The sequence below is a fragment of the Microcaecilia unicolor genome, chromosome 7, assembly GCF_901765095.1.
Source record: "Microcaecilia unicolor chromosome 7, aMicUni1.1, whole genome shotgun sequence".
NCBI lineage: Eukaryota > Metazoa > Chordata > Amphibia > Gymnophiona > Siphonopidae > Microcaecilia > Microcaecilia unicolor.
This window is the reverse complement of record NC_044037.1, coordinates 219,184,156-219,200,110: the sequence shown is the minus strand read 5'-3', so window position 1 is coordinate 219,200,110 and position 15,955 is coordinate 219,184,156. Positions and strand designations below refer to the sequence as shown.

General features: G+C 43.8%; 1 protein-coding gene across 1 annotated transcript in view; it reads right to left on the bottom strand.

Moving 5' to 3' along the window:
* PDE11A (phosphodiesterase 11A) overlaps nucleotides 1–15,955 on the bottom strand; it is a 544,360-nt gene that overhangs the window by 309,085 nt on the left and 219,320 nt on the right. Inside the window, exons 3-5 of the mRNA XM_030210333.1 lie at nucleotides 13,685–13,774; nucleotides 12,984–13,124; nucleotides 4,249–4,313 (exon numbers count right to left, since the gene is read on the bottom strand). Of these exons, the coding sequence (XP_030066193.1) occupies nucleotides 4,249–4,313; nucleotides 12,984–13,124; nucleotides 13,685–13,774 (296 nt within the window). The remainder of the gene's footprint in view (nucleotides 1–4,248; nucleotides 4,314–12,983; nucleotides 13,125–13,684; nucleotides 13,775–15,955) is intronic.

Sequence of the window (15,955 nt, the reverse complement as noted above, 5' to 3'; positions counted from 1 at the left end):
CCTTGGATAAAGGCAGGATATAAATGTAGTAAATAGATAAATAAAATCATCATAAAGGCAGTATTTAAATATGAAGTAGCAAATAAGCAGGTCAATATTCATAACCAGTGGTGAAAATTATTTTAAACCTTGACCAAAGAGCTTAAAATAATATGACTATTCAGTGCTGCTGGTATACTCAAACACTCAATACTCATTAGTAGTGACCTCAGCGACAACTCATTTTATATAAGCATTCAGCCCATGCCTTGCTCCTCATCGGTCACAAAAACAAATTTTTGTCCTTTATTCTTTTTTATATTTACTTAGATGTGCAACTCTGCAATTGCTTAATACTAATATAAAAACGTAACTTGGCTTTTATAAGCATCCATTATTTAGATCCGCTGCCCACATGGACCATGTTTCGCTTACTGCCCAGCGAAGCAGAGAAAAAAGGTCATTGACAGACAAAAGGAAAGGAAAAGAAGCTAGCCAAAGACACATTCAAAGAAGGACAAGACAGAGCAAATCCAGTGATGCACTGAGATTGTAATAGTAAAGAAAATAAATAATGAACATTATCAAAAACTGCAGCATAATCTGAGAAGGAAACTTTGAAAAAGTAATTATGGTATTTAGAATGAAACAGTACATTGCTTCCTTAGAGGTAGAGTTACAATAAGTCAGAAAGTCAAGTAGGTAATCAACATAGAGCAGAGGTTCTTAACCCAGTCCTCGGGACACACCAAGCCAGTCTGGTTTTCAAGATATCCACAAAGAATATGCATGATAGAAATTTGCATGCACTACCTCTATTGTATGCAAATCTATCTCATGCATTTTCATTGTGGGTACCCTAAAAACCTGACTCTCTTGCTTTCCTATCAACTATTGTAATTCCAACCCGGCTCCTATTGTATCTATCCTGCTGTCCGCTCTGTTCTTGCCTGTCTGATTTCACTACTACTAAATTATACGCCGCTCAGATGTGTGCTTGATGGGCGGGATAGAAAGTCCCCTAATAAACTTGAAGCTTGAACTTGGTTGGGTGTGTTGCAAGGACTGGGATGAGAACTCCTAGTAGAGAGAATAGTGACAGTGTACATGTACATCAGGGATGTAATATTTAGATGCCCACCTGCTGCATAACATTAAGATGACTCATCAATTTACTCTATGCCTAATATTCATTGTCCCTATCTGTTTCAGCAATCCCACTAAATGGAAAGCATTATTTGCAGAGCAGCTGAATATCTTGCCCCTCTTTTTCTTATGCGGATAAATTCGCGCATCTAGTTGTCCTGACAAATGTTATTTTCAGCACAAAATGGTTTTTAAAAAGGTCTATAATGTGATTAACAGCTGATGCTGAGCACACAAGCCCTGTTGAATATCAACTACCCTACCTCACCCCAGTGTTGAAGGAATGATAGAGGCAAAAGAAGGGGAAAGGAGTACTGCTTTGAGAGACATGGATTCTTTTTATAATTTATTATTCTCCTGTTCCAAATCTGAGTTCAAAGAAAGTTACATTTGGGTTCAGGAGTTATTTCTGATCCCAACAGCTCCAATCTAGGTTGTATCCAAGGCAGTGTAGGGTGAAATGACATGCCGAAAATCAAAAAGCTGGTGATTGGAGAAGTAGATTTGAACTCTGGCTTTACAGGTTTTCAGCCTGCTTCGCTAACCACCAGGCTATTCCTTCATTCCAGGGGAAAGGAAGGATTATGCTTTTTTTCTTGGGCCCGATATTCAGTGCTATTTAAGGGTTCCTTTTACCGCTCGCTATAATGGAAGCAACGTCAGGCTACCGCAGCAGCCCAGCGGTACTTCCCACCCTTACCGCGCCGTCATTTCCGGTACTACAAAAATATATTTATTTTTGTAGCACTGGACTGTAACTGGTAGTAACTGGGTAGTGCCGCAAGCTGCCCGGTTGCCGCTGGATTAGCGTGGGAGCCCTTACCGCCACCTCAATGGGTGGCAGTAAGGGCTCCTCCCCCAAATGGCCACGAGGGAAGTGCTTTACTTGCCACCCAGCCATTTCATTCAGAAAAGCGAGACTATCCCTTTTACCAACTGTGGTAAAAGGGGGCCTCAGCGCATGTGTAAAAAATGCACCAACGCCAGCACCGGCCCCCTTTTGCTGCAGCTTGGTAAAAGGGGCCCTAACTGAACAGGAATGACTTCTGGCTGTTTAAATGGCACTTAGCCTACTAAGCACTAATATTCAGTATGAGATAGCTGGTTACATCCACTGAATATTACTGCGTAGCAGCTAGCTGCTAACCAGCTCTGTCATGCAACTTAGCCAGCTAAGCACAAACATTTAGCACTAAACTGGCTAAGTTGAGGAGTTAAAAGATAGGCCTGCTATTTAAGTGGCCTATTATTAACTCAACCGGCTAGCACTGAATATTTGCTTAGCTGGTTAAGTTGCTGCAGCCAAAATTGAAACCATATATTCAATGCCAGTTGCTGGATACGACCCGACACTGAATATCTGGGGGGCAGCTAACCGCACTACCCACCGCTGGCTGAGTATCGGGAGATTTATGTAATTTTAAATCAGTGGCGTTCCTAGCCTGGATGACACCCAGGGCGGATCGCCGATGCGCCCCCTCCCCCGGGTGCAGCGCGCCCCCCCAGCGAAATGACACCCCCCCGGGTGCACGCCACTGGGGCGGGTGCCGCGGCACGCGCCTGTCGGCTCTGAGTTCGCTAACTTCACTCGTTCGCTGCAGCTCCCTCTGCCCCGGAACAGGAAGTAACCTGTTCCGGGGCAGAGGGAGCTGCAGCGAACGAGCAAAGTTAGCGAACTCGGAGCCGACAGGCATGCGCCGTGGCACCCCCCAGCGGCGTGCACCCGGGGCGGACCGCCACCACAGCCCCCCCCCCCCTTGGTATACCACTGTTTTAAATGGCTGTAATTTGGAGAGAATGAACCAGGGATGAATGATAGGCTGATGATCTCAAAGAATCTCAAGACACCATGAAGGTAGGAGGAGAAGGGCTGAAAGGACAGGCTGAGAGGGTATAGGTGGACAGAAACAGCATTCCATTGTCTGAAGTGGGGAATATAGCCATTTTCAAAATAGAAAATGTCTTCTTTTTATTTTTTTTTAAATGGCTATTTGATAGATGTTTTTTGTGCCCGGTGTGTTTATCATTTTGGTCCATTTTTGGAAAAAATAAGACCTGTCCAAGTGAAAAATGCAAAAAAATCAAACCACTGGGATGTATGAGGAGCCAGCATTCTTAGTAGGCTGGCCACACAGACATCCCAGGAGAGCAATGGGACACCCTAGAGGGCACTGCTGTGAACTTCAAATAAATGCTCCCAGGTACACATCTCATCGTTGCTCCCTTATCTTGTCTGCAGAGCCCCCAAAACCCACTACCCCCAACTATACACTACTACAATTGTCCTTATGGGAGAAGGGGGCACCAATATGTGGGTACAGTGGGTTTCTGATGAGTTTTGGAGGGCTTACAGTTTCCACCAGAAGTATGGGCTTGGGTTCACCTGTCTGCAGTGCACTGCACCCACCACTAGACTACTACTACTACTACTATAAATCATTTCTATAGCGCTACCAGTCTACTCTGGAGACCTGCATGCTGCTCTAATGGACCTGAGTATAACATCTGAGGCTGACAAAGAGGCTGGTAAGTAATGTTTTAAATCAAAATTTTTTTTGGGGGGGGGGATGGGAGGGAGTTAGTGACCACTGGAAGAGTAAAGGGATGTCATCTCCGATTCCCTCTAATGGTCGTCTGGTCATTTATGGCACTTTTTTGTGGCTTATTCGTTAATAAAACAGGTCTAGACCAAAACATCTGACTTATAGCCCTGGATGTTTTTGTTTTGTTCCATTATGGCAAAAAAAAATGTTCAAGTGTTAGGAATACCCAGATCCCGCCCTTAACACACTTCTGATGGACTTCATACAAAAAAGTCTAAAACTTGTTTTTGAAAATACAAATTTGGACGTTCTTGTGAGAAAAATGTCCAAATGCATATTTATGCTACATTTTAGACGTTTTTCTCTTTTGAAAATGAACCCCTTAGTCAAATAGGAACAGAATCAGGGGAGCCAGTTGTTAAGATATGTAAGAAAAATAGTCAGTGGTGCATCAGCAGTCAGCCCTACCTGTATAGCTTTGACAAAGGATCTGTTTCTGTTTGGAATTATGTATAGAACAGATGTGGATTATTATGACAAACCATCCATCAATAACCAGATAGGACATGTGAACATATACCTGCTCTCAGCATCAGCACTGCATTTTGGAGACAACAACTCAAAGGATTTGGTAAACTTCACCACCTGAAACATAAAACAAAACCCTTGATCACCGAGGGAACACATAAGTACGAGTTATAAAAATGTAATGAGTAGATTTTAGCAGCATGAATCCTAGTCTCATGCTTCTTAGTTTATTTTATGAGGGGCAACACAGAGATTCTTCAGCTTATCCTCTAAAACCAATTTCAGTCATAGTGGGACATGCCAAACAAATAATCTATAGTTACACATTGATTTAATAAATAATTATCACTTTTCATTATGCATGGATAATTGCTCTTGTGCTGCTTAGAGAAATCTGAAATGTAGGACTGACTCAAATGAAGAATGCATTGCAGTACTTTTGCCCTCATTGAAATGCTTGCTCCGATTTATTTGTGCATATCATGAAACTGGAGAACATACATCACTGTCCCAGACCTCCCAAATGCCACTTATCCTGGCTGCTTACAGTTCAAGTAGGTTTTGCAGTACACTGTGAAACAAACATTTGTCTAAATGTGCAGCATAATGGGGGTAATTCTATTACTGGCATCTCCATTTAGATGCCCCGAGGCCATGAGTAGAAATCTACTACTACTACTACTACTTAACATTTCTAGAGCGCTACTAGGGTTACGCAGCGCTGTACAAATTAACAAAGAAGGATGGTCCCTGCTCAAAGGAGCTTACAATCTAAAGGACGAAATGTCAAGTTGGGGTAGTCTAGATTTCCTGAGTAGAGGTGTAGTGGTTAGGTGCCGAAGGCGACATTGAAGAGGTGGGCTTTGAGCAATGATTTGAAGATGGGCAGGGAGGGGGCCTGGCGTATGGGCTCAGGGAGTTTGTTCCAAGCATGGGGTGAGGCGAGGCAGAAAGGGCGGAGCCTGGAGTTGGCGGTGGTAGAGAAGGGTACTAAAAGGAGAGATTTGTCTTGAGAGTGGAGGTTACGGGTAGGGACATAAGGGGAGATGAGGGTAGAGAGGTAAGGAGGGGCTGCAGATCGAGTGCATTTGTAGGTTAGTAGGAGAAGCTTGAACTGTATGCGGTATCTGATCGGAAGCCAATGAAGTGACTTGAGGAGAGGGGTGATATGAGTATATCGGTCAAGGCGGAAGATAAGACTGCAACAGAGTTCTGAACGGACTGAAGGGGGGATAGATGGCTAAGTGGGAGGCCGGTGAGGAGTAGGTTGCAGTAGTCGAGGCGAGAGGTAATGAGAGAGTGGATGAGAGTTTGGGTGGTGTGCTCAGAGAGGAAGGGGCGAATTTTGCTAATGTTCTAGAGGAAGAAGCGACAGGACTTGGCTATCTGCTGGATATGCGCAGAGAAGGAGAGGAAGGAGTCGAAGATGACACCGAGGTTGCAGGCAGATGAGACGGGGACAACGAGGGTGTTATCAACTGATATAGAGAGTGAAGGGAGGGGAGAAGTGGGCTTGGGTGGGAAGACAATAAGTTCGGTCTTGGCCATGTTCAGTTTCAGGTGGCGGTTGGACATCCAGGCAGCAATGTCGGATAAGCAGGCCGATACTTTGGCCTGGGTTTCCGCAGTGATGTCTGGTGTGGAGAGATAAAGCTGGGTGTCGTCAGCATAAAGATGATAGTGGAAACCATGAGATGAGATCAGGGAGCCCAGGGAAGAGGTGTAGATTGAAAAAAGAAGGGGTCCAAGGACAGATCCCTGAGTAGAAATCTAGTCTATAACAAAACCTAGATGCTCAGGTTCCTTTACAGAATACTAGCATAACCAGTATTGGCATACCTAATATTTAGTCCCCCATACCTATACCAGCTTTACTCTGTACGTTATGCACATAAGTGGGAGTTCCACCTATGCCCTGTCCATGCTCCATCCATATGTATGCTCCCTTGCAAATATGCGCTCTACAAGATAGTCATGCATTTACTGAATAGCACATAAAGGCATACTGGCATATACGTGCATATGTGTGCACCTACGCATGTATATATGAGTATTCTACCTAAATACATGGGCAATTGGTGCATAAATGTTAGTTTCTAGTTTATAGAAATGCCCTTTATCCCCTGGATTCTATATAATGCATGGTAAGTTGCACACATTAAACTGTGCACATGGCCAATTTACGCGCACTACTCAATTGAGTAATAAGCCAATCAGTCTTCTTGGGGGCATTGGAGTTGGTCTTGCACTGACTCTCAGGCAGCAGTCCTCTGTGTGGCGGTCCAATTCTGGGTGTCAGTGTCCTATGGTTGTTAGGGTGCTTCCAGGTCCGGCCCTAATTAGGGGGCGCACACACCGAAGTACCGCTTCTTATCCTTTGTGGTAGCTTCGCTGGGAGATCGCAAGAGGCATGACTTCCTGCCTTTGTGGTATTTAGAGAAGCCTCCAGTACTCCTCGGATGCCTTTACAACAAAGTCTCCTTGTGTCTCGAGTTCCTGCCTTGTTACAGTTGCTGCCTTGTTCTAGTTCCTGCCATGTCTCCCAGTTCCTACCTTACCTTTATGATCCAGTCGAGCCTTGCCTTGATTCCAAGTTCCTATCCTGTGTCCAGACCTTGCCTTGCCTTGGACCTAGCCTTGCCTCGAACCCAGCCTTGCCATGCTTCCAGTCCTGCCTTGTCTCCGAGTTTCTACCAAGTTCCAGCCCTGCCTTGTCTCTGAGTTCCTGCCAAGCTCCAGCTCTGCCTTGTCTCCGAGTTCCTACCAAGCTCCAGCTCTGTCTCGTCTCCGAGTTTCTGCAAAGCGCCAGTCCTGCCTTGTCTCCAAATTCCTGCCAAGATCCAGCCCTGCATTGTCTCTGAGTTCCTTCCAAGCTCCTGCCCTGCTTCCAGGCTTTGCCTTGCCTTGGACCTGGCCAGTCTTGCTTAGCTTTGGACACTTGTTGCTGCCCTGATTAGTCCTGTCTTGCCTACCGTTCAGTGAATCCAGACTGCCCCAATTTGACTGCCCCTATTGGACCGACCGTTCACTTATCTATTAGATTGTAAGCTCTTTGAGCAGGGACTGTCTCTCTTTGTTAAATTGTACAGCGCTGCGTAACCCTAGTAGCACTCTAGAAATGTTAAGTAGTAGTAGTAGTAGTCCTTACCTTCCTTCTTGCCTTGCTTTGCCTTTAGTGTCTTGTCTGTCTTGCTCATTGTCTTGTCCAGTCCCATCCAGATCCTGTTCTTGCCTTGCCCTCGTCTTGTCTTTTTGGACCCAGTTTTAGCCTAGTTCTTGTCTTCCCTAGTCCTGTCAGGGTTCCAGTTCTAGCCCCACTGCCTTGCTTTTCCTTGCCTTGTTTGAATCTGGTTCCTGTCTTGTCTGTTTTGCCTTGTCCAGCTGTGTCTTGCCTAGCCTTGCCTTGCCCAGTCTTGTCTAGTTCTAGCCTTGTCTAGTCCTGCCTTGCCCCACCTAGCTTTGTCCTATCTAGTCTTGCCTTGCCTTGCCCAATCCTGCCTTGGTTCTTGCCTGGGATCACCTTGCCTTGTTTCAGCCCTGTCATATTTTGTAATGCCGTACACTGGAAGGAGAAAATACAGCTTTTCTTTAAAAAGGAAATGTGTCTTTTAGTGTACTTATCCTGCTTGGATGGGCCAGCAGATATCTCAGGATAGGGTTTCTGGAGAGCACATGCAATGTATCTCTGGGAATGGTGGTAATAGAAGGGAGTGAAGTGTAAAAAGAAAAGTTATAGGAAAAGAGTAAAATAAAGCAGCTGGTGGGCAAAGGGAGAATTAGAAGTAACTGTAGAAGAGTGAGAGAAAAAAGGATTATGTGTTGCACCAACTGTTGAGGGAAGCATACAAATGAACTTGCACTGAATGCCATTGCCTTTCAGTTTCACAGCATCACTCTGTGGTCAAAGGACAGAAATGGCGGAGAATGACTTGGATTTGGATTTTAGATTTAATTACTCTCCTTTATGAAGCCAAGCTCAAGGCAATTTACAATCAAGTAAAGTAGGCATTTCCCTGCCCAAGAGGGCTTATATTCTAAATTGGTCCCTAAGACTATGACTTGCCCAAATTGACTTCCTTTGTTCTCAATCTGCCTCTGTGACCACTAAGCTATTCTAATTTCCAGGAAGCAGGACTGGCTTAACCATTAGGCAAATAGGCAAATAAGGCAGTTACATAGAGCAGCAGCTGCATTAAAAGAAAAACAGTTTCTGTAAGCCTGGTAAACTCAAAAATCCATTAGTGTGGGAGGGATGGTACTGGGGTGATTATATTTGTAGTAATTTGTCACAGGCAAGCTGGCTGTGGTACTGATAATCCCTTTGCCCCCAACACAATTTCACGGAAACAGTTCCTTTCAGCATCAAACAATGCCAATTTTATTATACTTTTTCCAAAATAGAACACAGTGAAGTTAGCCCAGCAGTATCCAAGGTAGCACATTCACTAATACAGCAGGCAGTCCTTTTCTCTTTATGGACATTACATTCACCAGTATCTGGAACAGCTTTTTTAGGTCAGGTTTCCCTTCTCTCAAGGGCTGCCATGCCTTTTGCCCACTTCTGTTTCTGTGGGGCCTTTGGAGAAGCGGAAAGGAAAGCTCCTGCCTAATTCCCCTTTACTCTCTGGGAACCTTCCTCCCTTCCTTAGGCAGCAAACAAACACAGTCCAAAATTAACCGTCAGCACAACTCCTGCTCTCAGTTAATCTTTACCAACAATCAAATGTCCGAAAATATTTCAGGGAAAACCTTTTGGACAAAACCTTCATGTGGTCATACCCAGGCCACTCTTTTCCAGGCTGGGTCTCTCCCACTTTCTATCAGACTAGGCTTAGCCACATTCCTAGCTTCTCGCCCACCTTTAGGGTCCTCACTGACCTAGGTTAGGTAGCTCACTTACTCTCTTGTTGGCCAGCTCTTATGGAGTTCCTCTCTTCATCTGCAAAACCTTATTCTAGAGCTGAGAACTGCCAGGTGCTTCCAGAACCCCGCCCTTCTCTTGTCCCAGGGAGATGACATCATCAGCCCTCTCACTTTCTAAGGGGTATAGGGCTAGACTATAATTCCTAGAAGACCTACCCCATTCCCCAGGCTGTAGCTACTGTGGAGTTCAGGAAGCCTATTCACTTCTTCCCCATTGATCATAGACATACAGCTTTCTCCTATTACATGAGCATTCCCTTGCTGCCATCTGACAGGAATCCTTATACCTAGGCTATAGCCGGGCTGACCCCAATCTCTCTTCACCTTGTGGCCACTCCTGTGACCGCTTAGGTGTCACAGATTAATTATCACAGGAGGAGTAGCCTAGTGGCCTAAAAGTTAATTGGAGGGGAAGATGGCACAAAGGTGAAGGTTCACATAGAATACCTTGTACCCTTCCACCAGCCCTGCTAAGGGCAGATGAATTATGAGGAAAAAGCAGAGGACGAGGACATGGAAACCAGGTAAAAGGCAGGTGGAAATGGATCCCTCAAACTATGGCCAGTCTCAAAGACACATTTCCCTTGATCATACTGGTCACCATTAGGAGCAGATAGAAAAAGGAGAGGCAGGAGCACCACAGGATAACCAGAAACAAAAAAAGGACTGTGCACTAAAATAAAACAACGTGGAGCACTGTGTTAAAAAAATCATACATTTATTACTATATAAAACCCAACATGTTTTGCTGACAGGTTACATTCAGGCTTATTTTCGAAAGGGATTGCCGGCAATCTTTCGACATAAATCGGGAGATGGCCGGCGATCTCCTGATCCCGGCCAAATTGGTATTATCGAAAGCCGATTTTGGCCGGCTTCAACTGCTGTTTCGTTGTGATGCCGGCCAACCTTCAAGGGGGCATGTTGGGAGGGTAGCGAAGGCGGGACGGGGGCGTAGGTAAGAGATGGCCGGTTTCGCCTTATAATGGAAAAAAAGAGGCTGGCTTGAACAAGCATTTCGCCGGCCGGACTTGGTCCATTTATTTTTAGGACCAAGTCTAAAAAAAGTGCCCCAGCTGACCAGATGACCACTGGAGGGAAGCGGGAATCACCTCCCCTTACTCCCCCAGTGGTCACCAACCCCATCCCACCCAAAATAATAAATAAATAAAACTTTTTTTGCCAGCCTGAAATGTCATGCCCAGATCCTTGACAGCAGTATGCAGGTCCCTGGAGCAGTTTTTAGTGGGTGCAGTGCACTTCAGGCAGGTGGACCCAGGCCCATCCCCCCTACCTGTTACACTTGTGGTGGTTAATGTAGAGCCCTCCAAAAAACCCCAAAACCCACTGTACTCATATGCAGGTGCCCCCCTTCACCCCTTAGGGCTATGGTAATGGTGTAGAGTTGTGGCGAGTGGGTTTTGGGAGGATTTGGGGGGGCTAAGCACACAAGGGAAGGGTGCTATGCACCTGGAAGCTATTTTGGTTTTTTTTTTAAATTTTTGTAAGTGCCCCCTATGGTGCCCGGTTGGTGTCCTGGCATGTGAGGGGGGCCAGTGCACTACAAATGCTGGCTCCTCCCACGCCCGAATGCCTTGCATTTTGCCAGGTTTGAGATGGCCAGGCCCGGTTTCCATTATGGCTGAAAACTGAAGCCAGCCATCTCATATAAACTTGACGATTCGCCAGCGATCCTGTTGTAAACCCGGCGAGCGATTTGGCCGGTGCCAAGCATATTTCAAAAATGCGCTTGGCTCCGTCCGCCAGCGATCCTGTTGTAAACCCGGCGAGCGATTTGGCCGGTGCCAAGCATATTTCAAAAATGCGCTTGGCTCCGTCCGCTTACGGCGCCGGCCGTTCGATTATGCCCCTCATTGAGGATTAATATTGAGCACGTATATTAATTTATTGTTTTAATTTATTGTTTGTATGTGTCTACAGTTATACATGCTCAACGTTAACCCATGATGTAGTTTTATGTACTAATAAAATATGATCTTTTAAACACAAATCTCTACATTGTTTTATTTTGGGGTGTGCACTCCTTTTTTTGGCCCCACCAAATTAGGAGAATACACCTTATTATCACATGATTCTTAGAGGTAAACATTACTTAACAGCAGATGAATACTATTTTGCTCTTACAGTGAATGCTGTGTAATTTGCAGGGAAGGTAGAGAGAGAGAGAGTCTAGGGTGTGGGATTCAGAGAATGCCCAAATATTGTAGCCTCAAGTTAAGAAGATGGAAGATTTAAGGAGAAGACGGGCTAATGGAGGACTAAGAGAGGGATGGGGATGGTGCAAAAAGACATGAATTAAGGAATATTGGGTCATAGGAGAGAGATAAACAGGCCATGAATTTAGTAGAGATAGATCGTGAGAGGGAGTAGATAGGTAAAGAAAGAGCCTATACAAAAAAAGTGGATACAAGGGAAAAAGAGTCAGGAGGGGAAGGATCTCGGTATACTGACCTGCTGGCTAGTGAAGAGAGATCAGCAATAAGCAAACATATATAGTTCATAAGGAATATGTTGGACAAGGGGTGAGGTGCACCAGAACCATCTACTTATTTCTGAAGAAAATGCTGTGACAGACTTGGGGTGTGTGGGCATGCTTTATGCTCTCTCCTTATTTAAGGGAAGAAAAACAGAAGATAGTACTTATTTTTTAAAAACTCAACACACTTACCTATCTCTAGTTTCTGTACACTAGCAATCTTGTGTTGTTTAGCTGTAGTTTAGATCAAGGGTAAACTGAAGTTAGTAAGTCTTAGGGCCTCTTTTACCAAACCATGCTAGTGATTCCCGTGCAGCAATGCCAATGAAACCCATTTAAAGTCAACACAACACACATTAAGACATCTTAATAGACAACTTGGTTTAAGTGGAGTTTGTATAGACAGATAAGACAGATTAATATAAGTTAGACAGAAAATAAGGGTGATTAACTTAAGGAAAAATTGCACGTGGAATCAGAAGAGATGTACAAAAATGATCTCAGTAAGAGGGGATATGCAATCCTTGCTACAGTATGGGCAGTTGATGTTGGTTCTTGTGTGTGTGACTAAACTAGTTATTTGCTTATTCCACTAAAGGCATGGGAGAAGAACCAAGTTTTTATCTGCTTCCTTAAGTAAAGCGAGTCTTGCATTAAGAAAAGTCTTTCTGGGATTGCATTCCAGAGTGTGAGAGCACCTCCAGAAAAGGCTTGTTGGCAGGTGTCACATTGCGTCATTTCTTGTGACTTGCACTGTTGTTGTGACTTGAATTGGCCACTGTTGGAAGCAGGATACTGGGCTAGATGGACCATTGGTCTGACCCAGTATGGCTGTTCTTATGGTCTTATGTTCTAAAGGTATATGCAAAAGCACTACAAGCAAGACTCTGGGCAAGTCACTCAACCCTCCATTGCCCCATGTAAGCCGCATTGAGCCTGCCATGAGTGGGAAAGCGCGGGGTACAAATGTAACAAAACAAAACAAAAAAAACAAGCATAGTTTGATAGCTCAGCATTTTGGCATGAAATTCCCTACAGTGCACAATCTCTACAACAAAGAAGAATCCTATTTAGATGTCTTCCTTGTAAGAACATAAGATATAAAATACATATTCAACATAAAATAAATATGAAGGTTTGGGAATAAATTTACTACAGAGCATTTCTATTGTGCTATTCTAGACACCTGTGTGATCTTGAGAGTTTATGTACTACAAAACCTTTGTTAGCTCTTTAAACATGTATCACAGCCTACCAAAGCTCTATAGTAATTCTGTAAACTCTTAAGACCAACATTAAAGACATCCAAAAAAGAAACATATTTGATTCATCCAATACATTTATTAGAAATGCGACAGGCTACTTACTGGTGATTCAATGTCTTCTAAAAGCAGCACTGAACACCGCTCACACTTTAACAAAGTCTGTGCTCGATGCATGATTTTCTTGACAATTTTCTCCAAGTCTGTCTGTTCTTCAAATAGGTCGTTAACCACCTCTAGCAAAGCCTGTGGAAGATGACAGAAACTTTATGCTGTTAATGTTGGCCTATTACGAAACAATTTGTAACACTCTACAATGAGACAAAAAGGAGGGAGTCAGTACAAAGGTAAGATGAATGTTTTTACTGTTTGAGTTCTTTTGTAATCTTCCTTTTCTAATATATGATTTTTTTTATCTTCTTGCATACCATTAAATGTTGATAGTTTTGTAAATACCTGCTGGACAATAAACTCCCATATACAGTATAAAATGCAATTATATAATAACAAATCTGCTGGGGTGGGGGCATAAAGGAGGAGTGATGACAGCAGTGGAGAGGATGTTGGTACAGCTGGACCCTATTCTGTATCTTCTTTCTTAAAAGGAGGAACATTCTGGAATTCATATTAGTGGCCGACCGAATTTTGGCTTCAGTTTCGGATTTGGCACTGAAACCATCCCGAAATTGAGTTTCAGATTTCAGCCGAAAATGCCAGTGCATAAACAGTCAAATGAAAAAGAGGTGATGGTGGTAGGGAGGGATGTGATAGTTTGTCAGCTGTCCAGTGTTCTTCTTCCTACTTACTCGGCTTCTGTCATATTCTTTTCTGGAAGCAGCAAAAAGCTGTGCATTGGATATTGCAATCCCACAGAATGGGAGGTACATCTGCATCACCTATGGCAAAAAAATATGTATATATATATATATATATTAGGGCATTAGAACAACTACTGTAACATTTTAAAATATTTTACCACATATCCCAAAGAGAAATAACATCCCTAAAGAATTTTCAACTGTAAGGGGCCCTTTCATTAAAGCTTAGCGTACGCTAATTCCATTAGTGTATGCTAAAATCTAAGAAGCCATTAGCATTTATCCAGTGGTGTAGCTATGGGGGGGGGGCACAGGGGCCTAGGTCCCACAAATTGGCTCCGGGGACCCCAGTTTGGCTGGCAGGGGTCCCCAACCCCTGCCAGCTAAGGCGTTTGTCCCGTGCTGATTTTACATTGCCTGGCACCCTGTTCTGTTTTTGGCGCCATGCACACAGTCCCGCCAACCAAGGTACCTTCAAGCAGCGGTAGGCAGGTGAGGGGAGCTGCAGTGGGGGGGGGGGGGAGGCAGAAGTGACGGCAGGAGGGTGGCAGCGGATAGGTGGGCCAAAAATGTGTCCCCCCACTTTGTGCTCTGGCCCCCCATCCCGTCGAGGTCTGGCTATGCCCCTGCATTATCACATGCTAATTTCATTAGTGTGCACTAAGCTTTAGTAAAAGCGCCCCTAAGGTTTCGTATCTGTAGCAGTATCAAGAAAGGTCTAAGCATTGTTCACTGTAAATCTGGAGAAAAGATAGAATCAGTAATTTAAAAATCAGAGTCATTAACTAAATTTCTTTTTTCATATACTAGCATATAATTACAGTCTATTCCGTCTCTCTGCATATTTTAATTTATATTAGAACAACTGCTTCTCATGCCATTATGTCTTCCATCATACGCAATTTATTTTGTGTTGGCTGTACACATTGCATCTGATAACTATTGTCTGGGTGTTAGTGAACTGGAAAAGCCCATTACATCAAGGTTGACATATCTAGCTAAAAAGTAAATATGAAATGTATGCTGTTTGCTTGAGTGTACAACATGTACTTAACTGTGGTTTATACTGGCCACCCTCTCTTTCTACTGCGCCCCCCTCCCCCCATGTATTTAATAGCATTTATTGGTAATAAAATAGCTTTAAAAAATCAAGAATTTTAATTTGTCACACAGCAACATATGCCAAGCAATTGAAAATGGCAATAATCACTGGTGAGTCAATATTCCTTATCATCCCACAAGACTAATCCAGACATTTGGGTTTATCTTCTCCTACCAGCAGATGAAGATTGAGAAACACTGAGCCAGTAACGTCACTCTTGTAAGCAACTTGTGCAGTCCCCACTAGTCAGTATTCCTCAGTCCCCAGCAGATGGTAGGTGAGGCATCCTGCGCAGCCTGTCTGGTCTGTTAGAGGCCGGGTTGAAGAGGTCAGGCATGTAGTTATTTTGATCTGCATTGACTTACCTGCAGCATGTCACCTTTTTAATTTTTTTTAAATTTTGGGACATCCTGGAAGCAAGTGGAGTGAAATTAGATTGCCTGCTTGCCTGGCCTAATGGATCAACAGACACACTTGCTATGTGTCACCTCCCTTTTTCACAAGATATAATGGAAACAAGTGGAGAGAGAGAAGGGGCATGTGATCACATAAGATCTCTTAACTGAGTCCCAATGCCTCTAAGGTCTGTTCTAGGGATTTTATTGGACAGTAGGCCACAATTTGCAAATTGCAGCATTAAAGTGGAAGCAGTCTGACCCTGGACATTACAGATTCCTTAATTTACAAAATCTCATGGTGCATGAGGTCAAATTATAGTTCCAGTGATATGCACTGGGCTTTGCATTTCATTCACTTAAGTGGTGTGGGTCACAGTGGGCCTTCATTTACAGGAGAAATGCCCACAAATCATTCACTCTATCCTCACCTGTGGCAATACACTATAATGCAGACCCAAGCAAGATTATATATCTCACTCAGCCCTTTGTGCATTATTGCAATGTTTTCCCCCTGGATTCTATATAGAGCTGTAGGAGCAAAACAAGTACTACAGAGCACTATATTCAGCACTGTATGTTACTATATAACAAAATATATGGGATTATAATACATGGCACTATCCAGCTTTAACAATCTAACTTTAAAAATGCAGACTCCAACTTATTTCATCTTTATTGCATTAGCACATTGTTTATGAAACCCTGTCAGGGTGACCCCTTCAATGTGGTGCCAGTGAGACAATCTTGTAGCCTTTGAAG